A 24,985-nucleotide genomic window follows, 5' to 3' on the forward strand; every position below is an offset into this window, starting at 1 on the left:
TTTTCCAACCCTTGGGAAATAAATAGAGGTGATTTATTAAAACTTACAGTTGCAGATAAGAAAATATAAAGAAGTTCAAATGCAGAGCATGGTAGAGGGTCTTGAGGCTAAACTCTACTTGCTGAGCCACATTTCTTCCTTCTAATTATATATAAAAAAATACATAATCTGTATATTTACTTGTTTGTAGCTGACTGTGATTTAGCTTCCAACACACTTAAAAGGTATTCTGTGGACATGGCCTTACTGGACTGCACCCTGTGCTGTCATTTCTCTTTGCCAGAGGCATGGTTTCTTGCTGCCTCTTCCAAAAACACCCAGGTCTGGAGAAGGCTAAAATTGTTTTGACTGGCGAGCTGTGCTCTCCTAAACCAGCAAGAAATTGCCTTACCTCCCCGTCCCTCAAAGCAATGTGGCCATAATAACCTCTTCAAGTCTGCCTGCTTACACTGTTCCTTTTTTACAATATACAACAAATTTACTGAGGTATATTGTTTTGATTCCACCTCTCCCTTTGTAGCAGAGTGTTACTCTCAGAGTTAGTCACAACATTAAACTCATACATATTTAGCTGATTTTTTTTTTTCAAAATAGGAGATGGTGGTGGGGATATGGAGGAGGAAAATGTATATTACATATATAGGGCTATATATATATACATAACCATTAGAGCAAATCAGATAAAAATTGAAGAGCTACTCTTCCTTCTAAAGTAAGTTTTAATGAAAGGAGACTCTGAAGAAAGACAGCTTTATTTTAGTGAAAGACACCAAATTGCATTGGTATAAAAGGCAGATTGAAAAGCAGGCAGCAGTGCCCCCTGGGTTGCCTGTCAAGAAGTTTGCCCTATACATTTTCTGGAGAAATTAAGCAATGCAAATAACCCAGACAGATTAACAGTACCCAAAGATAACTAGCAGGATGCAAACAAACAGCACCTTTCACTATGAGAAGGCATATTCCTCCAGGCAAACAAAGAAACAGGACACAGTCAACATCTGTTTCATATAACAGCTTGGCTGCTGAAAGAAGCAACCTTTAAAAAAAATTGCTTAGCTGACAATCCTCAAAAATCATTCAATCACTATTGTATAGGCTAAAGTAAAAGCGTAAATGAATACAACCTGCACTTTCTACACTGCCCTCACCATCTTCCAAAAAAAGGAAAGTCATCCTCTCTTTCGAGGAAAAAAATTAAAGCGCAAATAAAATCTTCATGAAATTTTTCCTTTTGATTGACATCTAGTAGCAATGAATGCTGAAGCATAAAAAGCAACTGCTTTTCAGCTTTTCTTTGCCTTTCCCAAAGTCAATCCACAGAATATATTGGTGGAGATGGTGGCTAGGGCCAGGGCAGGGAGACAATTCAGATATAACTCATTAGCGTATTAGAGGAAGAAAAAGAATATCATTTAACAAAACCCATCACAGTTCCTGAATTAAGTTTGGGAATTAAAAAGGAATATTATGATATCAGGATCTTTAACAATAAATGATAATGAAGCAAACGTTAAAAAAAAAAGAATATTTCCTCTTTGGAATTCAATTCACATATAAAATGTTAAAATCAAGAGAAAACCCCCAGAGGCAACAGCCTCTTTAAGAACAACAACTAGATGCAGCCTCCTTTCCAGTAATGTCGACACCCCTTTTCAATATGAACAAGTTAGGATGGTCACTACCTAGACACCCCTGAAGATCAAGAAAGTGATTAAACGAGAGGAAGGGGTAGCAACAGACAAGACAGGATTTAACAAAGGATTACAAACACTGAATTTTTATATAATTTTTTTTTTAGGTTCTAGGGTATTATAATAGCTAAAGGGAAATAACTGAAATGTTGGAACTGTAAAGCAAAACATTCTTTGAAATTTACTCTACAGCTACTCGTTAAATTGTACTTTGAAATTATCACCTTTCTGTATATATCTTATATTTCACAATAAGGAAGTAACTGAAATTGTGGAACGGTTAACCCACAAAATTCTTTGAAATTTGCTAACTACTTGTATTACTTTGAAAGTTATCACTGTTATGGATATATGTTAAATTTTACAATAAAAGTGTATTAAAAAAAAGAGAAAACTATCTATGAATACACAAAAATCTGCTTGTAGATTTAAGAACTGGAAATGTTTGAAATGAAAAATGACAGAGGTGCAATGTCCCTGAAGTGCGGACCACTGATTTCAACTCAGCCAAATACCAGATGCTTCACTTACCTTAGTAATGTGGTTAAAATACACAAGCCAAATAGAAAACAAAAGCAATTAAGAGGCAAATGCTAACAGAAGTGCTTTTTCAGGTGAATTCTGAAAACAGATGGAAAGGTGATAAGGTGGAGAGGGCAAGAACATTTACTATTAACTCATGTGGCGTGCCAAAAATATGCTAGGCAAAAAACTACAATGAGGTCCTTTCCCAATGGCTTTTCAGTCTAAATAGATGTAAAACAATGAGGAAATGATCACCTTGCCTATAAGGGAGAGAGGAATGACCACAGAGAGGGGAAAAAACTATCAGTATGTGATTTGTCTTATTTTTGGAGACGAGAAAAAGATTTTATTGAAAAGGTGTTTTTTTGGGGAGGGTGGGCAAGTGGGGGTTTAACTATAATAAAAAGGAATCTTCCATAAATGTTAGCTGTGTGCCAGGCTCCAGTCTAAAGACTTTCCTGGCATAAATTTGATTGTCACAGAATTAGATGATGTAGGAACTATTATCACCACATTTTACAGATAAGGAAACAGATACAGGGAAGTGAACTTGCCTAGATGCACACAATGAAGTGGCTTTCTAACTGGTCCTTAAGGAAGAAGAAAACTCTTAGAAAGATAAATCCATCTGTCTACCCAGGATCCCTGCTAGGTGTAGTGCACAGCTTCCAGAAGAATAAAAATAATCCAGAGCAAGACAAGCAAAGAAATTAATTAAGAGAAGAAATACAGATTAGCTTCAACAAAAATCTCCTGAATGAAAGAATTTGTACGAAAGAAGTTCACTGAGCAATATTATGGACTGTCCTTCATAGGGATCAGAACTTAGTCTTAGCTGTGGATAGAAGGTATTAGAAAATCCCTTCATGTATGGAAGGGATTAACCTAGAAATCTGTTCTAGGCCTATAATAAGTAATATTTGACTTGAATCAAGGAGAGATGATAAGTATACAACAAGAATTTTCCCTGGCATCTATTACCTGGTCTGTGCAGGAACTGTGCTTGTCTTGACAAAATAATAATCACTAATTCTTAGGACTTAGCACTTCTTAGGGCATATAATATGCACTATATATTATAACACTTTAATATAACTTATTGAATGGATGAATTAAAAAGAGTAAAAGAATAAATGAAAGTGAAATGTTTATGGAAGAATGTAAAAAGTTTGGAAAGGGGAGATAAGAGTTTGATACAAAAGGCAGTCTTAAAGAAATCAGAAGAGGTAAGCAATAGGAGTTGGGACAGTAACTGGACAAGAGTTTGACCGGAAAGACCTCTAAATAAGAGACTGAGGGATAAAAAAGCAAATGTTAAAAGCAATTGCAATAATTGAGATTAAATCATATAAAACTTTTCAAGCAGAAGAACAAGGTGTATAAGTTTTATCAATACATTAATGAAAAATATACCAGCATGTCACAAACTTCAAATTGTGCAGATAATATAATAATAACAGCAGCAGCAGATAATATGTGGGAGCACTCCTCCTGTGCCAGGTATGGGGCAAAATGCTTCATGTGTAGAGTACACTGGTTAAATCCTCAGATTGGCTTCCCCCTCTACCACCAAATGACCTTGATCAAGTTGATCAATCTCTCTGTTTCCTGGTGTCCTGTGTCTCACTATCTGTGAAATTAAAATAGCAAGTAGTCTTTAGGCACATAGTTGCAAAAAATTAAATGAGAACGTGGTGTGCAGGAGAGAAATGAGAGTAAATGAAAAAACTAGAAGAAAATTTATATAGTTACAATTCCACACAAAGATAGTCATAGTCAGTACAGTCTTGCGGGTTCGATAAGAAAGTTGTCAAGAGCATGTATTTCTTAAAACAGTAAAAACAGAACCCACCCTCATATACCTCTATGCTGGACTGGTTAGGCCTATCTCTCTGTCACCACTTACTTGTACTTACTTTTCTTTTCTTTTTACTAACTCCTGAATTTCATTTTGCAAATATTTGTTTTCATGAATGTCTCCAACACTGAACCTTGAGTTCCTTGAAGACAGGGGCTATGTTTAACTATCTGTTATTCCCAGTCTCTAGGCTCATGATTGATTGACACACAATTAATTGTAGGATGATTGAGTGATTGGTAGTAAGAATCACATAAGAAGAATTTTAAATGAATGAGAATTATAGGAACTTTTAAGTGAAAGATGCAGGAAATATCTTCACAAAACAGAAAATTGATAAAAGCACAGAATTTATAGACACATATATGTGCATGGATATATGTATACATATATATATATGTGTGACATATAGGCAAATATATATCAAGTGTGTGTACAACATATAGTTTGTTATTAAGATACCCCAAAAGCGACTTTCATTAAATATAACCCCATTACTCATTGCTATTTCATCCCATACCATTTCCCCTTCCTAGATATGCAGCATAAATTCATGTCTCTTCTTGTTTTGAAGAAGTGAACAATTTAACTTCAGGTTGGGGGTAGGGGATAGGTAACAGAGAGCCTTCGAACTACCTAAAAGGGGCTGAGCATAGAGATATGCAGGGGGGCTACGGGTCATGCAGTTTTCCTGAATTAACCCGAGAAGAAGCAAAACCAAGTGGACATTCCTCACTTAGACTCCACCAATTCCTGGCTCTCAGTATCTGCCTAGCTTGATCACCTATCTACTTGAGTTTCTCATTTGAAATCAGAAATTTTCCCTGGATTGACAATCTGACTTAGCTCTGATTAAGCAAACTTCATTGGTGAATAAAGGTCTCATATCTTCACACATTGATCTTAGAGCACTCAACTCTTTCTTTCTCAACTTGGAAATTCATCATCAAGTAACCACCTTTCAGACAACATGATTTCAGTGGATCATTATCCTCTCCAAATTTCACATACCTTACACTGAGAAAATCTTGCTACCTAAGATATACTCTAAATCTTGAGAAAACTACATTTTCTTTACATGTGTTAGCCTTCCCTTTCACGTGTTCTTGGGTAAGATATAACCTGGTGCCCAGGTGAATAAATGAGTTAGTGAATGAATCAAGAACTCCCTCCCTCCAATACTTGCCTTTAAGCATGAGACACAGAAACACAACTATATTCTAATTAGAAAGTCATCTTCTCCTTGAAACAGCCTCTCAAACAAAAACAGAGCTATTAAAATTAAGAGGGTAGATGGATGATTCTAGGCTTAGGCTAGAAATTTGCTTTTCAATACTAACACAAGCCTATTAAGAGCTAGAATTAATGTACCTGTTTCAATTTCTGAGGCTCAGAAGATATCTTTCAACTTAACTTTGTATCTTCCAACATCACTACAGAATAGGTCCGAACTAAAACTCTACTGCCAAACCTCATGGGTGTTTTTTCCTTTGTAATTTTCATTTCAGTAATTGTCAGGGCACAGTTATTCTGGAAAAAATATACCCTCCTTGGAAATGGATCTATTCCCAACTTATGTACCCTCCAATCTTCTGATTTGATCTTTACTATACTGAATTTCAATGGCACAGAATCAAGGTTATAATGAATTTATTGTTCACTTTAAAAATTGTTCAATACATTCACTATTTATTTCATTGAATTAAATATTATATATAATAAATTCCTTATCAACTAATCAAGAGGTAATCACTTGTACTTGGAGGATGTTCAATAAAAGTTTCTTGTACATCTAATAATAAAATACTTACTTAGGACCAATCATATTCAAAACCAGTAGAATTTTCAAATGACACATTTTGATTCCATGGATTTTTACAGTACGTTCCCTGGCTTTAAAATATCTCTAAGTTATATTATTTTCACTGAGAAGCAAACAGTCACAAAAAAACACAAAGTAACATCAAAATATTCAATCTAATAGGAACACCATTTAAAAAAACTTTGCACAGAAAAATGATTGTATTACAAGACCATTCATGTTTTATGGTATTTAGAGTCAAAATGACAAACCCGAACATCTTAAAAGAAAATTAGAATTTATCAACCATGGCTTATTTTTAAGTATTACTGCTGTAAAAGTCAAAGGTAGCTACAAAACAGGCTGAAGCAAACCTATACAGTACAAGACACCTGAAAAGACCAGCCAATAGGTTGTCAGAAAAAAATAAGACATTCAAACACAATAAAAATTGCATAAAGTTGATGTTTCAATTTCATCAAGCTAAAAATAGGCCAGTTAGAATGACCTTAAAAAAACCTAACAGGGTAAAGTCAATATCAGAAAGATATTAAAGAGATGGAACAGAAATTTCTTCTAAGTCATTAAACTCATCGATATTATACTGAACTCCAGTGCCCTTCCCATTTTCCTGTGCCGTTAGAGAATTTACGTAGGTTCAGTGAATTGACTGATTTCTTTGTTAACCTATTTACATGGGTTAAGACCCTGACTGACATAAAACACAACCAAAAAATGCCAGGCTGAGAGTGCAATGAAAGACTGAGTGATATACGGTTTGGGGTACAGCCTATCCAATAAATGAGTTTGGCCAGCAAAGAACACATTGGCAAAGATTTATTATTGGAACAAATACACTCTAAAAAAGATCTAATACCAAAAACCTTGCAGTATAACTACAAACTACTCTAAAATACACTACTATGCCATGCATAATATACACCTTATCTTTCTGTGATTATATTAAAATTCTCTTAATATTTTCCATTTAATAATAAATTTCTTGAACAGGTAAAACAAAGGAGTATAGTGTTGCTACTCCACTAATAAGTGGAGTTTTTGATGCATGTGAAGAAAATGCAGTTTATATTACTTAGAGCTCTTCAGCAATTCTTAAAACATATCTAAAAAGAAGGAAATATTTCTAAGAAATATGTTATCAAGAAAAAAGGTTATAAATAATCACCTTTTAGAATAATAAATTATCATTATGTTTAAATTATATGTAACATGCTAACACAAAATGAGAAAAAGTGCAAGCCAGACATGAAAACGAGTTTAAAAGTTATACCTCCAAGTTCTTTTACATTCAAGATGGCATTCTGGAATGGCACTGCTTTTATACTAAAACCTAAAATAAGAAAAACAAACAAAAGAATTAACAACACAACTTTTAAAACTACTTAAAATACTCAACTCCTCTTTGCAAGGCAGATTAAGATTTATTTTTTATAGTTCATATTTATACAAGAAAGTCTCAATTTCTAAAAATAATAAATTGATAACCTTACTTTCTACCATTTTTCAAAAAGTTATATATAACAGCAAAATGCAATATCCATTTTTCTTCAAAATATGCCTTATTTAATAAACCTAATATATTATGTTTTTATACACATTTAATTAATTGTAAGAAGGACATTGGAAGTATAGAGAAACATCAAAGAAAATATCAAATCTATAGGGGTCTTTGCAACCAACTAATATCTAAAGTTTATGTCTGGCAGCTTTCTCCCACATCTAACTCAGCAATTCAAGAGATTAAGGTACTTAAATCATAACCATTCATATTAGAATTGTATATTATTTATGTTAACATTTTATTTTATTTTATTTTATTTTTTAATTTTATTTATTTTTTAGAGCAGGTGATGCAGGTTTACAGAAAAGTCATGAGAAAGTACAGAGTTCCATATACCAACCCCCATAACCCAGTTTTCCTTACTATTAACATTTTGCATTAGTATGGTACATATGTAACAACTGATAAACTAATATTATTATATTTATATTATTAAATAAAGTTCATAGCTTACATTAGGGTTCACTCTTTGTCTGATACTTCTTTTTATAAGAGAAGTTATAAGTTTACAGAAAAATCATGCAGAAACAACAGAGTTCCCATATAGCACCTGTGTTAGTTTGAACCTGTTATGTACCCCAGAAAATGCCATGTTCTTTTAATCCATTCCTGTGAGTGCAGACCTATTGTGGGTGGGACCTTTTGATTAGGTTATTTCAATTGAGATGTGACCCACCTCATTCAAGGTAGGTCTTAATCCCCTTTCTGAATCCTGTAAAAGTGGATAAAAGACACACAGAAAAAGCCCAGAGAACTCAGAGAAGCCCCAGAAAAGCCAAGAGATGGAAATTAAAAGAAACTCACAGAGAAAAGCCCCAGAGAAGCCAGGAAAGGACCCACAGAAAAGTTACGGTAATGGATGATGGAGATGGTAGCATAACATTGTACACATAATTACTGACACTGTATACATTTAAATGTGGCTAAAAGCAGAAATTCTAGGTTGTATATATGTTACAATAAAAGTTTAAAAAACAACAACAAAGGACTGTACAGGACAATCACTGAACTCTACTGTAAACGATGGCTATAGTTAATATTACAATAAAAAATGTTTTTCATGAATTGTAACATGTGCTACCATCTCCACTATCCATTACCAAAACTTTTCTATCAATCCAAACAGAAACTCTGTAAAATTTAAGTATTAACTCCCCATTCTGTACCCTACCTCATTCCCCGGTAATCTATATTTTAGATTGTAACTCTATGAATTTGCTTATTCTAATTATTTCATGAGATCATACAATATTGATTCTTTTGTGTCTGGCTTATTTACTCAGCATGACGTCTTCAAGGTTTACCCGTGTTGTCACATGTATCAGAACTTCATTGCTTTTTAATGCCGAACAATATTCCACTGTATGTATATACCACGTTTTGTTAATCCATTCATTGGTTGATGGATACTTGGGCTACTTACATCATTAGACAATTGTGAATAATGTTGCTGTGAACATCGATGTGCAAATATCTCTTTCACTCCTTGTTTTCACTTCTTTAGGTATATACCTAGGAGGATTGCTAGGTCGTATGGTTGTTCTATACTTAACCTTATGAGGAAGAGCCAAACTTTCTTCCACAGTAGCTGCACTATTTTACATTCTCACCAACAATGAATGTTCCTACTTCTCCACATCCTCTGGAACACTTTCATTCTTATGCACTATATAGATATCCCTTTTTAGGTTTCAATGTATTGGAATAGCTATTAGTAAATACCTGAAACTTTCAAACTCCAACCCAGTAGCCTTGACTCTTGAAGACGATTGTACAACTATGTAGCTTACAAGGGGTGACAGCATGATTGTGAAAACCTAGTGGATCACACTCCCTTTATCCAGTGTATGGATGGATGAGTAGAAAAAGGGGGACAAAAACTAAATAAAAAATAGGGATGGGGAGATGATTTGGGTGTTCTTTTTTACTTTTATTTTTTATTATTTTTATTCTTCCTGGTGTAAGGAAAATATTCAAAAATAGACTGGGGTGATTAATGCACAACATATGATGGTACTGTGAACAGCTGATTGTACACCATGGATGCCTGTATGGTATGTGAATATATCTCAATAAAACTGAATTAAAAAAAAAAATCAGTTGGCCTTAACTTGAGTATTGATTTCTGAACTCTCAATTTGATTCCATTGGACTATGTCTGCCCTTGTGCCAGTCCATGCTGTTTTGACTACTGTGGCTTTGTAATAAGTTTTAAGATCAAAAGGTGTGTGTCCTCCAACTTCGTTCTTCTTTTTCAAGATGCATTTGGCTATTTGAGGTTACTTACCCTTCCATATATATCTGATAATTGCCTTCTTCATTTCTGCAAAGAAGGCTGTTGGAATTTTCATTGGAAATACATAGAATCTGTAAATTGTTTTCAGTAGAACTGACATCTTAACTACAGAGGCTTCAAATCCATGAATATGAAATCCTTTCCATTTGCTTAGGTCTTCTTTGGTTTATTTAGGAATATTTTGTAGTTTTCTGTGTACAAGCCCTTTACATTCCTGGTTAGATTTATTCCTTAATAGTTGATTCTTTTAGTTGCCATGGTAAACAGAATTTTTTTCTTGATTTCTTCTTCAGATTGTTCGTTAGTAGTGTATGGAAATTCAGCTGATTTTTGTACATTGATCTTTTACCCGGCCACTTTGATGAATTTGTATATTAGTTCCAACAGCTTTGTTGTGGATTTTTCAGGATTTTCTTTTTATATAGAATCAAAGTCATCTGCAAATAGGGAAAGCTTTAGTTCTTCCTTTCTAATTTGGATGCCCGTTATTTCATTCTCTTCCCTAACAGCTCTAGCTACAATCTCCAGCACAATGTTGAATAATAGTGGTGACAGTGGGCATCCTTGTCTAGTTCCAGATCTTAGAAAGTTTTCAGTCCTTCAGCATTGAGTATTATGCTAGCTGTGGGTTTTACATACATGCCCTTTATCATGTTGAGTAAGTTTCCTTCTATTCCTATTTTTCTAAGTGCTTTTATCAAGAAGGGGTGCTGGATTTTCTCAAACGCATTTTCTGCATCAATAAAGATGATCACATGGTTACTTTCCTTTGCTTTATTAAGGTGGTGTATTACATTTATTGTAATATCCTTTGCATACTTGGGATAAATCCCATGTGAACATGGTGTATAATTCTTTTGATGTATCATTGGATTTGGTTTGCTACTATTTTGTTGAGGATTTTTGCATCTATATTCAGAAGGAATATTGGTTTGTTGTTTTATTTTCCTGTGTTATCTTTATCTAGCTTTGGCCTCACAGAATGAGTTAGGCAGTGTTCCCCTCTTCAAGTTTTTAAAAGTGTTTGAAGAGGATAAGTGTTAATTCTTCTTGGAATGTTTGGCAACATTCACCTGTGAAACCATCTGGTTTTGGGCTTTCCTTTTCTGGGTTTTTTTTTTTTTTATAATGCAATTTTATTGAGATATATTCACATACCATGCAATCATCCAGACTATACAATCAATTGCTTACAGTATCATCATATAGTTGTGCATTCATCACCACTAATTTTTGAACATTATTACAAAAAAAAAAAGTAAAAAAGAATACCCAAAACATCCCCTACTCCTGAGCCCCCCTTTCATTCACTTTTTGTCCCCATTTTTCTACTCATCTGTTCATACACTGGAGTGTGAGACACAAGGTTTTCACAATCACACTTTCATACCATATAAGCTATATAGTTAATACAATTGTCTTCAAGAATCCAGGCTAATGAATTACAGTTCAACAGTTACAAAATTTCAGGTATTTCTTGCTAGCTATTCTAATACACTAAAAACCAAAAAGGGAAATCTAAATAATGCATAAGAAGACCTCCAGAATGACCTCTCAACTCTATTTGAAATCTCTCAGTTACGGAAACTTTGTTTTGTTTCATTTCTCTTCCCCTTTTTGCTCAAGAAGGCTTTCTCAATCCCACAATGCCAGGTCCATGCTCATCCCCAGGAGTCATGTCCTATGTTGCCAGGGAGATTTACACCCCCGGGAGTCATGCCCCATGTAGGAGAAGGACAGCAAGTCCACCTTCCAACTTGGCTTACCAAGAGAGGCCACATTAGAGCAACAAAAGAGGTTCTCTGGGGGTGACTCTTGGGCATAGTTGTAAGTAGGCTTTGCCTCTCCTTTGAAGTATCAAGTTTCATAAGGGCAAGCCCCAAGATCGAGGTCTCAGCCTTCTTAATTGGTAGTCCCCAAGGACTGTGAGTATATCAGGAATTCCCCAGGTGGAGAAGTTTAATATTTCCACATTTTCCCCTATCCCTCAAGGGGGATTTACAAATACCATTTTTATTCTCTGCCCAAATTACTCTGGAATGTATCAGGGCTTCACACTAACCTGTACAAACCAACCAGATCTCACTCCCTGTTCAATGTTCCATGTAATTATAGTGTTTGAGTAAACTGACCATACAAGTTAAATTATATAGTATGCTACAGAAAATATCTTTTTTGCACCAAATATACATCTCTTTCTTTGGTCTCATACAAAAGCTGAAGTTTTAAAACACAGTCAATATCATCCTTTACCCTTTAGTCTGATTTGCCTTAGTCCCAACCAAGTCCATTTCATTCATATCTCTAAAGTCTGATCTCTTTTTCAGCCTCTTTAACTGTTGCTGTATGGGGTAATGCTGACATTTACAGCTACGGAACTCTGGCTCTGAGTCTTAGGTGTCACACAGATACTTTTCAGGGGGAGGAGGTTGATGACTGATTGAGTATCTTTACTATTTACTGTTGTTTCACTGGGCTTCTGGAATATACATATTCATGTCTTTCATTAAATTTGGGAAGCTTTCTGCTATTATTTCTTTGAATACTCCTTCTACTCCTTTCTCTCTTTCTTCTCCTACTCAGATTACCTTACTGCATATATTAGTACACTTCATGGTATCCCACAGGTGTCTTAGGCTCTGTTCAATCTTTTTAATTCTTTTTTCATTGTGTTCCTCAGCCTGAATCATTTCAGTTGTCTTGTCTTTAAGATCATTGATTCTTTCTTCTACCACCTCCAATCTGCTGTTGAAACCATCTATTGATTTTCTTTTACTTCATTTATTGTGTTCTTCAACTCAACTATTTCTCTGGAGAGATTCCCATATTGCTCATTTATTTTCTTCATATCCTTCAGTTCTTACTCTATGTTTTCCTTTATCTCCTCAAGCATACTGAGGATCAGTATTTTAAAGTCTCTGTCCTGTAAATCCAAAGTCTGATTCTCTTCATTGATGGTTTCTAGAGTTTCATCTTTTTCCTTTGGATGGGCGAGCATTTCCTGTTTCTTTGTCTATCTTGTAATCTTTTGTGGTACTCTGTACATTTTAATATTTTTAAGTGTTACATCTTAGATTTAGTCCTTGAGCTGTCTATTCCTTAAGTTTGTATCCCGCAAGTGATATGACAGAGACTTTCTTGAATGCCAGGCGCTAATCAAAACAAACCAACTAAGGCAAAAAGCACCTTTCACAACCTTTGCAAATTGACTCTGCTTTGGCTGGTCTCCTTCAGAGCTGAGTCCTCCTATCAAAAAGATCACCCCAAGGCAAATAGGAGGTGTAGGGTCCTCTCTGTCTTATCTGATATTTCCTGGAGCCAGAACTGGGGAAGCTACTTCTTTTCCTGGGCTTGTACTTGCAAGAAGCCCTAGGAATTCCCAGTTTAAAGTTTACAGGAATTCAACTCCCTCTCTACTCCCTTTGAAATAGACCCCTACCCCCATGCTCTCTTGAGTGACTTAATGTAGGTAATCCTTTGCCCCAAGACACTTCAACTTAATTGTTTATCGAAGTCCCAGCTGTCTTAACAGCCACTCCCTCTGCCCTCAGGACAAACTCTCGGAGGACAAGCCAGAGACAAGTTCCCAGGCCTAGTCAGTCAGACTTCCAAAGTACAGACTGGCACTGTCATACATGCGCCCCAGTAGGCACACAGGAGCCAATCCGATTCCTCTGGAACAGGGCCAGGGACCCATAATGGGAGTGCTTCATTTTCTTAATTCAGTATTTGCCCAGTTAATGCAGCCCTAAAACTGTTTTCCATAGTTTTGAGGAATGTTACTGTGTTTAAGATTCCTCTGTGGCGTTTGCCCAAGGTGGGTTAGGACAATAACTGCCCTCAGAGCCAGCCCCAAGTGACCTGAAGTAGCTGATCAAAGGTAGACATTTGGGATCAGACCACACACAGCTTGAGTATGGAGAACTAGGTCTTTTTGTCCCATCCGGGTCCCAGCAAGCTGTGCTAGGAGCCTGAGCTTCAGAGTTCCTATTCTCATTGCTGCCTGCTATGAGGCTGGTGGAAGGGGGATGATAGACACTGTGTGTGTGTGTGTGGGGGGGGTCGGGGGGTGGGGGTGAAACCCTTCAGTCTTCATCACAATTTACCAGCCTCTGACTTTTGCTCTCCCTGGATACCGGATAGTGATCCCCTAGATTCTGGAGGTTCAAAGTGGTTGATTCAGACATTTCCTGCCAGTTCAATAGTTGTTTTGGTGGAGGGACTGATTCCTGAAGCCTCCCACTCTGCCATGTTCCCACAATCCTCAACATTTTCTTTTAAGGACATAGTTAAAATGTCATACATACATTTTCTTAAAAGTACAATCATAATTATCCATTTATGCACAGGCACACATTTCATAATGCAGGCAGTAAAAGATTTGTACAATAAAAAATCCATCCAGAATATAGTTCTGTTTCATGGTTAACTATTTGGGAATTTGCTATTACAATTCAAGTTAATCAACTCACTCATAACATGTGTGTATATACCTAGCTACATACAAACACATATGCAAATACATATACTGAATATTTCTCAAAAGACCACAAGAAACTAGAACTAGTAATCACTCTGGGGAGGACGAGAGACCTGGAGGTCTTAAATAAAAGGAAGATTCTTTTGTTGCATTGGATTGTTTTACCATTTACATGGATTTCTTTTTCAATTAAAAATCCCACTAATTTTTGAAGTTATCAGTAATTTCTGAGCACCAACTCCATTTAAGGTTTTTAAATATTATTTAATATGTACAATTAAAAGATGAATAAAATACAGTCCCCTTTTGAAAAGTAAAAGAAGACACACAAATACTTCTCACTTGAGGCGAGTTATAAGTACCTAGAAAGATAAACAGATACAAAGTATCATGCAGATAAGAACAATGCTTTGCTTTGCTTTATAAAAAAGGAAATGAATATGCACGTATTTATTCTGCCTTATTTGTATCACTTCTTTGCTATATGTTGTCTCAGCACTTTAAGATTCTATACATTATCTTACATTAAAAGTAGTATTATGTAATGGTTGAAGAATTGACTTAGACGTAAGTTTAAATTCTAGCTCTATCACTTATAAGCTCTGTTTATAAGCTCTGTGCTGGGGGTAACCTACTAGCCTTGGTTTTCCCATCTATAAAACGGGGATTTTAATATCTATCCCACAGGGTTATTTTAAATATGAGATCATATACATATTGTGTTTATCACAATGCCTGGTACACAATAAGCATTACTGGTGTGCTGGTGTGAATCTGCTATACCCCCCACAAAAGCCATGTTCTTTACTGTAATCTTGTGGGGGCATACTTACTAGTGTTTTGATTAGGGTGGGACTTTTGATTAGGTTGTTTCCATGGAGACATGACCCACCCAACTGTGAGACCTTTGATTATATAATTTCCATGGAGGTATTATGCCATCCATTCAGGGTGGGTCTTAATTAGATCACTGGAGTCCTTTAAAGTGAAGCTGAGAGAGACATTTTGGAGAGAAGGTAAGAGCCAACACAGACCCAGATGCTTGGAGACACCGGGAGATGTAGACAGAAGGATGTTTGGAGATGCTAAGCTGAGATGAAGCCCAGTTTGCCTTGGAGAAGCTAAAAGAGGACTCCCAGATGTTTAAAGAGAAATGCCACAGGAGAACCAAGAAGAGAGTTGAGAGAAGCTAAGAGAGACAGAAGCCCAGAGACATTCTGGGAATGCCATATTGAAACGCAACCCGGGAACAAAGGACCAGCAGACGCCAGCCACATGCCTTTCCAGCTGACACAGGTATTCTGGACACCACTGGCCTTTCTTCAGTGAAGGTATTCTCTTGTTGATGCCTTAGTTTGGACACTTTTATGGCCTTAGACTATAAATTTGTAACCTAATAAATCCCCCTTATAAAAGTCAATCAATTTCTGGCATTTTGCATTACGGCAGCTCTAGCAAACTGGAACAGCTGGCATTATATTTTAACTAACCAATGCTTAATTGTTTGTGATTTAATCACTAGGAATATATATTTTCTGTCTGCCCAAATATATTACAAATTCATAAGACAGAAATTTTGGAGGCTCATTTACTACTCTAAGTACTTATGTTAGGGCCATAAAAGTTACCATTGAATGAAAATTACCTTCATTACAGTGATCAAGGTATGAACAGTTGAAATTTGCTGTACAGAGAGTAGAAATTCATTGGGCCCTCTAAGATTCTTCCAAAACACACCCTTCCTTGTTGGGTTTAAAACAGACTGACAGTAGGCATAGCTTTATGGTTAATGGTACATGCAGTCACTGAAGCTTAGTAAAATAGCAGGAAGAATGAATCTTAGTAAAATAGCTGAAACAATGGCGTGTACCTGTACCTGGGCTTGTAGGAAAGCCTCTCCAGGTGTCTGGCCTCTGGGATATTAGGGAAAGTCAGTGCCAATCACAATACTCCTGCTGGCACTGAAATTAGCCTGCAGGAGACTTGGATGCTTGAGTGTATATACCTACCTCAAACAGGTGTTATATGGATTAAAAGTCAATGATTGTGAAATTCTGAAAATGAAAGGTTCTAGGCAAATGCTAAGCAGTCTATTATTGGTTATGTTTAGGACAACTCAAGTATGGAAATTCCAGACAAGCAAGACAGGCCCCAACTCTGAAAAAGAAACAGGTATAGAGCACATCAGCGATGTTGAATATGCTTTGATTCTTAAAAGCTGACAATATGCAGGCCCCCAAAGGGTAGTAGTATCGTTCCAGAAATTTGTTGCACACCTATGCAAAATACAACTTTTGAAATTTATTAATCCAACAGGCAGATTATATCACTGTTACTGTCTTTAAATCCTTGCACAGTCTACATAATAAATTGACTACAAAAAATGTCCTTAAGTGTTTATACTAAGGAAAGTAACCTGGAAATTTTGTTTATAGGCATATAAATGTTTCTGCAGAGTACTCATAAATACTTTCTCCTCAAATAGAACATGTGTGGCTAGATTTATACTGCAAAGGTATATGCAGTCTTCCATATTGCTGTCTTCATATTATTTTTACAGTATAGTTATGGTAATTAATGTTTGGAGATCAAAGCCTAGATAATTAGTTCAGAAAATAGGAAAATGTACTATTCATGGAAGATAAACAGTATTATTTTTAGTCATTCTAAACATTTTCAAGGATTAAACAGAGCTAAAAATTTAAAGCCACACTTTCAGTTCACCAGAAGGGCAACCAGGAAGGGTGACTATCAGATCCTATATTGGGTTGGAAAAGGTCAAGGGAAGAATTATTATAATGTTTAGTAGGGATAAAAAGATCAAATCATCAAAATACCTTTCTCAAAGTTTGCTTTGAGGAATAAAAACTACCATGCAGCACGGACTCTAGAGCCAGAATTTAACAATCTGAATGTGTTAACATTCTGGTCCAACCATTTATTAGCTGTTTGACTTTGAGTGAGTAACTTAATCTCACTGTGCCTCAGCTTCTTTATCTGTAAATGGGAATAAATAGCACAAAGAAGGTGTTATAAAGTGCTTTTTAAATAAACAAAGCTAAAAATTCAGGTCAACATAATGGTCACCAAACCACTACTAGATGCTTTAAATTTCTCCTGGTCAAAATCACATGTGGCCTCAAGCTCTGCTGTATCAGGTTAGCAGCGGTAACAGTAGGAGGTGTAGCAGCAATAAAAAAAGAAAACAAAAAAAAAAAAACACCAGCCAGACATTTTTGTAGAGTTGTGGTTTCCTGCTTGTTCAACAGCGCTCGAACAGAACTGGGGCTGTCACCCATTGGCCACTCGGAGCTAGCCTTCCACCACCTCCTCACAGGTCCCTCAGACCATCCCAAGGCCCTGCCACCACCTCTCCTTAGCTGCCCACCATGAAGAGCAGGCATGGCAAATTACAACCAAGACTCGGAGGCCTCTATCAGCCAGCAACTGCCAGGTCAACCTGGAGCTCTACACCTCTTACATCTACTTGTCCATGTCTCACAACTTTGACCATGATGATGTGGCTTTGAAGAACTTTGCAAATATTTTCTTCATGAATCTCATAGGGAGAGGGAACATGTTGAGGAATTTATGAAGAAGCTGCAGAACCAAGGAAGTGAACGAATCTTCCTTCAAGATATCAAGAAACCAGAACGTGACAACTGGGAAAGGAGGCTGAATGCAATGGAGCATGCATTACACTTAGATAAAAGGACCACTCACTCACTACTGTAACTGCACAAACTGGCCACTGACAACAACAACCCCCACTCATGTGACTTCATTGGGACTCCTCACCTCGATGAGCAGGTAAAATTCTTCAGAGAATTGGGTGACTATGTAATCAACTTACACAAGATGAGGGTCCCATAACCTGGCCTGGCAGAATATTCCTTGGACAAGCACATTCTGAGAAACAGCGATGACGAGAGTTAACCCTTAGGCTGGCTTCCCCATGGCCACAGGGGTGACTTCCACGGTCATCACAGCAGTACATGCATGTTGAGTTTACCTTTACCTTTTCTGCAAGTTGTATCAAAACATCCAATAAATTCTTTCATTTCTATCATTCCTTCAAATAAAGTAATTTGGTAAACCCTGCCCTCCCTGGGGCGGCGGGGGGTGGTGGGGTGGGGTGGGGGACACACATTTATTGAGGACTTCCATGGGTTAAGTATTTGGAATTTTCCTTGACCCTTCCATTCCCTTTCTCCCAAGCACAATCACCAAAACCTGACAATTCTATCTGCTAAGTATTTCTCAAACATGTCCACTTCTCTCCATCCTCACTGCTCCACTCTGGCTAAGCCATTATCATTACCATCTTGACAACTGCAAGAGCTGCCTAACAAAATCCCTTTGCATCTGTCTTAATCCATTTCCAAAATTAGACAAATGTGGTCTATATAAAATGCATGTCTGTTCATATCAATCCCCTACTTAAAACCTTCAGATGGCTCCCCATTACCAGGATATAGTCCAAAACACCTAACAAGGCCCTACCTGATCTGGATCCTCTCTTCCTCACCAGGCTTATTTTCTACCATATACCCTTTGCTCAGTGATGTTCTTCAGTTCCTAAAACAAGCTCTGCTCCTTCCATCTCAGGGCCTTTGCACATACTACTCCCATAAATTTCTTGGCCGCTCTCTTCACCTGGCTAATTTCTCCTCATCTTTTAGGTGGCATCCAACTCAGGGATGCCTTCTCTGGCGTCCTTGGATTAGGCTGGTTCTCCTGGTTCTTTGTTCTCCCAGCAGGCTGCATATCTTCTAAGTGATTTTCACAGTAGCAATTATTTATCAGTTTGTTTAATTTCTGTTCCCTGGGTACACTGCAAGGATCCGTGATGAGAAACAGTATGCAGTATATATATCCTGTTTGCCAGTGCTTGGCACATAATATGATCTCAAAATTTCTTTAAAGATCTGTGCTAAACAATACTAAAATTGATGTCAATACCACTGTTCTAAGAGGAAAGTGAAGCCTAGGAGGGGTTAAGTACGTTGCGAAAAGGACTAAGTGCTAGATTCAAAACTTGAACCCAGGTCTCATCACCAGACCCTATGGTCTTTATTCTGAATTACTGAGTCTCTTCCATATAGCCACAAGCTCACTGATCAATAGTATTTTGACCAATTTTGAGCCAGAATACTGGAAGAGCTCACTGGGAAATTATACACATACCTAATAAACCCACTAATTTCCTTTGCCTCTTACTGACAAATAAGCCAACACAAACAACCAAAATAGATGTTGTCAGGTCTGTACTATATTGACTTCTTATTAATGGATTTAAAAACAATAGCAAGAGTTTAGAAACCACGTTTTGTAGAAATTATTAATAAAATCAGGAACTTAAGAAAGGAGTGAAAATGTCCAATTGTCTCATCTATGACAGTATGAGCTCTCTATTGCTGCTTCAAAATATACCTGGACTCTAATGCTCTCCATAGGGAGGCAGTGTGATGATGTGATTTGAACACTATCCTAGGAGTCCCAGCACCAGCTCTTGTACCCACCAGCCATTTTTTCTTGGCCTGAAATTCTCATTTGCAAAATAAGTGGATTAGATTAGCTCTTTAAGATTCCCTCTAACATTAGGACTCCATTATTTTATATTAAACAAGACAGGAGGAAAACACAAACAACTGAGTCTGTTATCAATGACCTCTAATATTTGGCTAAAGGCCTCATGGGTCAGTCTGCCCAGGCAGGCTTCATTCAAGCAACTTGATGGCTGGAGCCTAAGTTACTCGGTCATTTTTTCCCAGCCTATCCAACCAACATTAGTAAGACAAAAAACTCCCATAAGATTTAACCCTATAAATTTTAATAAACATATGACTTAGTATATCTTTGGGGAAATAATTGTTTGCATAGCCTTTTACTCTTTGTCTTTTAGTCCTTTAATCCAACAAAACCTGTGATATAGGGAAGATGGAGTTGTAATTTTTCATGCAGGGAAAGCATTCCTGGAATTATAACACAATTAGTTTTGGAAGGGAGGCTAGTCTACTTTTATTCATCAGTGGAACACATGTGTATTTTACTTGGACCTCAACAGCGAACCCCACCATCACTTCCCCCGTACACAAGTCCACGTGCATACACACAGATACTTGGTATGTGCATCTGAAATTCCTGGGTCACTCCAAGGAACTGCAGAAGGGAAACACTTTCCACAGATCTGTTGGCCTTGACCTGGACCCAGGGCATAATTTATGCAATGGCAGATTTGTGGTGTTTGGACAACAGTCTAGCAAAATTCTTCTAAATATGATTTCAATATCATAAAAAGATAATCTACTGGAATTTATGAAACAGAATCTTTTAGCAGATACCAAAATCTGACTTTCCAACTTGTTTCTCTTGTTGACTTAATACATATGCAGATAATACTAAAGCTATTTAAATGTCTCATTCACATTCTTTTGGACCTTTTGAAAGTATCATAAGCTTTTTCTATTCTACCTTAACGAAGCGCTCCTTGACAGTTTTTAAAGTACAATAATATATATCTCTAGAAAATATGTTCCACATTTTAAAATTCCAAGTTCTCAGTTTTCTCCAGGTTATTCTCCATGTTGCATTAATATATTATTCCAAAGCTTTAGATTCCATTCCTCTGGCTTAAAAAGAAAAAAAACAAACATTTGTGTAATCTATAGTTTAACAATCCTCTTACCAACAAATTCCTGGTGCATATACAGTCAAGGAATTCACTCGCGGCAGAGTTCACTCTTGTTTCTAGAATAAGGTGCAAGGTGCCCATTTTTGTATTTTCCACCAGCGGGTCTTGTTCTCTGGAGGATTTCATGGCTTCTTGAGTCTTCGCAATTTAAGTATCTTTTTTTTTTTTTTTTAAAGCAGCCTTATGGAGATATATTAACATACTATACAATCCATCCAAAGTGTAAAATCAATGGCTTTTAGTAAAAGCACAGAGTTCTTCATTCATCACCACAATCAATTTTAGAACAATTTCATGACTCCAAAAAGAAAAACTATACACCTTAGCAGTCACCTCTCAACTCCTCTATCCTTCCTCAGCCTACATAATCAATTTCTGTCTCTATAGATTTATTTATACTTACATTTTATATAAATGGAATCATACAATATGTAATTTCTGTCTGGTTTCTTTCACTTAGCATAATGTTTTCTGTTTTTTAAAAATTATTGTTATTTTAATTAGAGAAGTTGTAGGTTTATAGAAAAGTCCTGTAAAAAATACAGCATTCCCACATATCCCATTTTTGACACGTTGCAATAGTGTGGTACCTTCATTACAACTGATGAAAGAATCTTAAAATTGTACTATTAATTATGGTCCATAGTTTACATTAGCTGTATTTGTTTCCATATACCACCCTATTATTAACACTATTTATTAGTGTTGTACATTTGTTACAGTTCATGAAAGAACATTCTTTTATGCGTACAAAAATTAACCCCAGTACATCACCCACAATAGGGTTCACTGTGTTATAAAAGCCTCATGTTTTATCTTCTCTCATTTTAGTGAGACACATGACCCAAAACTTCCTCTTTCAACCACATCCATGTGCATAATTCAGCACTGTTCATCACACTCACAATAATGTACTGCCATCACCACCACCATTTCCAAACCTTTACAATTAACCTGAAGAGAAATTCTGTACAAATTAAGCATCAGCTCACCATTCTCTAATCCCAATTCATCCCTTGGTAACCTATATTCTCAATTCTAACTCTGCGAGTTGCTTATTGTAATTACTTCACATCAAGATCACACATTTTTTTTCCCTTTTGTGTCTGGCTTATCACACTCAACATAATCTCCTCAAGGTTCATCCATGTTGTCACTTGCACCAGGACTTAATTTTCTTTTTACAGCTGAATAATATCCCATCATACGTATATACATTTTGTTTATCCGTTTATCGGCTGATGGAAACTTGGGTTGCTTCAACATTTGGCAACTGTTAATAACGCCATTAAGAACATCAGTCTGTAAATATCTGTTCAAGTACATGCTTTCAATTCTTCTAGGTATATACGTAGTAGCAGGACTGCTGGGTCATATGAAAATGCTTTATTTAGCTTCCTGAGGAACTGCCAAACTATCTGTGCCAGTTTGGATGTATTACATCCCCCAAAATGCCATGTTCTTTGATGCAATCTCGTGGGGGCAAATATATTATTGTTGATTAGGTTGGAATCTTTGGATTAGGTTGTTTTCATGGAGATGTAACCAACCGAACTGTGGGTAATACCTTTTATTAGATTATTTCCATGGAGGTATGGCCCCACCCACTCAGTATGAGTCTTAATTAAATCACTGGAGACCTATAAGAGCAGCTGACAGTGACATTTTGGAGAGCAGGTGAGAGACATTTTGGAGATGACTGCTGAAAGCAGACTTTTGCTGACACTTTGGAAATGCTAGCCCAGAGTTTGCTCTAGAGAAGCTCAGAGAGGACAAAATGCCCCAAGAGCAACAATTTGAAGAATGCACAGGAGCTGAAAGAGGAGCTGAACACAACCTGGGATCAGCAGACACCAACTATGTGACTTCCCAGCTACCAGAGGTTTTCTGGACGCCATTGGCTTTCCTTCAGTGAAGGTATACTTGCGTTGAAGCCTTAATTTGCACATTTTCATGGCCTTCAGACTGTAAATTTGCAACCAAATAAACCACTTTTATAAAAGCCAAACCATTTCTGGTATGTCCCATAACAGCAGCATTAGCAAACCGGAACACTATCTTTCACAGTGGCTGCATCATTTTACATTCCCACCAGCAATGAATGAGTGTTCTTATTTCTCCACATCCTCTCCAACATTTGTAATTTTCTGTTTTGTTTTTTTTTAATTGTAGCCATTGCAATAGGTGTGAAATGATATCTCACTGTGGTATCAATTTGTATTTCCCTAATCCATAGCAATGCTGAATATCTTTTCATGTGCTTCTTAGCCATTTGTATATTCTCTTTGGAGAAATGTCTATTGAAATCTTTTGCCCATTTTTAAATTGGAATGTTTGTCTTTTTATTGTTGAATTATAGGATTTATATATATATTCTGGATATTCAACCCTTATCAGATATGTAGCTTCCAGATATTTTCTCCCATTGAGTAGGCTGTCTTTTCACTATCGTGACAAAGTTCTTTGATGCACAGAAGTTTTTAATTTTGAGTAAGTCCAATTTACCTATTTTTTCTTTCATTCCTTGTGCTTTGGATGCAAAGTCTGAGAAACCACTGCCTCACACAAGATCCTGAAGATACTTCACTATATTTTCTTCTACATTTTCACCACATTTTATAGTGATGGCTCTTATATTTGGGTCTTTGATCCATTTTAACTTAATATTTCTATATAGTGTGCGACAGAGGTATTTTAGTTTGCTAAAGTTGCTGAAATGCAATATACCAGAAATGGGCTTTTTTCAATGGGGATTTATTAACTTACAAGCTTACAGTTCTGCGGCCATGAGAGTGTCCAACTCAAGGCATAAACAGGTGATGCTTTCTCCCCAAAAACCAGCTACTGGTGATATGGGACTTGTCACACAGCAAGGCACATGGTGGGTCTGCTAGTCTCTTCCTTGTCTTCTGGGTTTTGTTGCTTTCAGATTCTGGTTTCTCCACCTGTGTTTTCTTTCTCAGCTTCTGTGTCTTTGTATCTGTCTTCTGTCTCGCTTAGCTTCTCTTAGAAAAGACTCCAGGTAAGAGGATTAAGACCCACCTATTGAGCAGGCCTCAACTGAAGTAACTTAATCAGGAGGCCCTGCTCACAATAGGTCTACACCCACAGGAATGGATTAGCTTTAAGAACATGATCTTTTGAAGTACATACAGCTTCCAACTCTCACAGGGATTATCTTTCATTCTTTTGCATATGGATATCCAGTTCCCCCTGCATCATTTGTTGAAAAGACTATTCTTTCCCAATTGAGTAGATTTGGCAGCCCTATCAAAAATCATTTGGTCATAGGTGTAAGGGTCTATTTTTGAGCTCTGAAATTAATTCCATTGGTCTATATTTCTATCCTTGTGCCAGTAAAATGCTGTTTGATCGACCACTGTAGCTTTGTAATATGCTTCAAGCATATTTATTTAGGTCTTCTTTGATTTGTTTAGCAATGCTTTATAGTTTTCTGTGTACAAATCTTCCAGTTGTAGGATTTCTTTATATATTCTGGATACCAAAACCTTATCAAATATGTGGTTTCCAAATATTTTCTCCCATTTAGTTGGTTGTCTTTTCACCCTTTTAACAGAGTCCTTTGAAGAACTGAAATATTTGATTTTGAGGAATTCCCATTTATCTATTTTTTCTTTCATTACTTGTGCTTTGGGTGTAAAGTCTAAGAAACTATTGACTATCACTAGATCTTGAAGCTGTTACCCTATCTGTTCTTCTAGGAGTTTTATGGTACTGGTTCTTCTATTACGTCTTTGATCCATTTTGAGTTAATTTTTGTATAGGGTGTGAGATAGGGGTCCTCTGTCATTCTTTTGTTTATGGATATCCAGTTCTCCCAACACCATGCTGAAGAGGCTGTTCTGTCCCAGTTGAGTGGATTTTGGAGCCTTCTCAAAAATCAATTGACCATAGATCTGAGGGTTTATTTCTGAACTCTCAATTTGATTCCATTGGTTGATATGGATATCTTTATACCAGTACCAATTTTGACCACTGTGGCTTTATAATATGCTTTAAAGACAGGAAGCATGATACCTCCCACTTCATTCTTCTTT

General features: G+C 36.6%; 1 protein-coding gene across 4 annotated transcripts in view; it reads right to left on the minus strand.

The window, feature by feature from the left end:
* ARL15 (ADP ribosylation factor like GTPase 15) overlaps positions 1-24,985 on the minus strand; it is a 446,531-nt gene that overhangs the window by 247,875 nt on the left and 173,671 nt on the right. For all 4 annotated transcript variants that reach the window (XM_037798775.1, XM_037798771.1, XM_037798773.1 and 1 more), the window contains one exon: positions 7,167-7,226. In XM_037798775.1, the coding sequence (XP_037654703.1) occupies positions 7,167-7,226 (60 nt within the window). The remainder of the gene's footprint in view (positions 1-7,166; positions 7,227-24,985) is intronic.

The sequence above is a fragment of the Choloepus didactylus genome, chromosome 11, assembly GCF_015220235.1.
Source record: "Choloepus didactylus isolate mChoDid1 chromosome 11, mChoDid1.pri, whole genome shotgun sequence".
Lineage (NCBI taxonomy): Eukaryota > Metazoa > Chordata > Mammalia > Pilosa > Megalonychidae > Choloepus > Choloepus didactylus.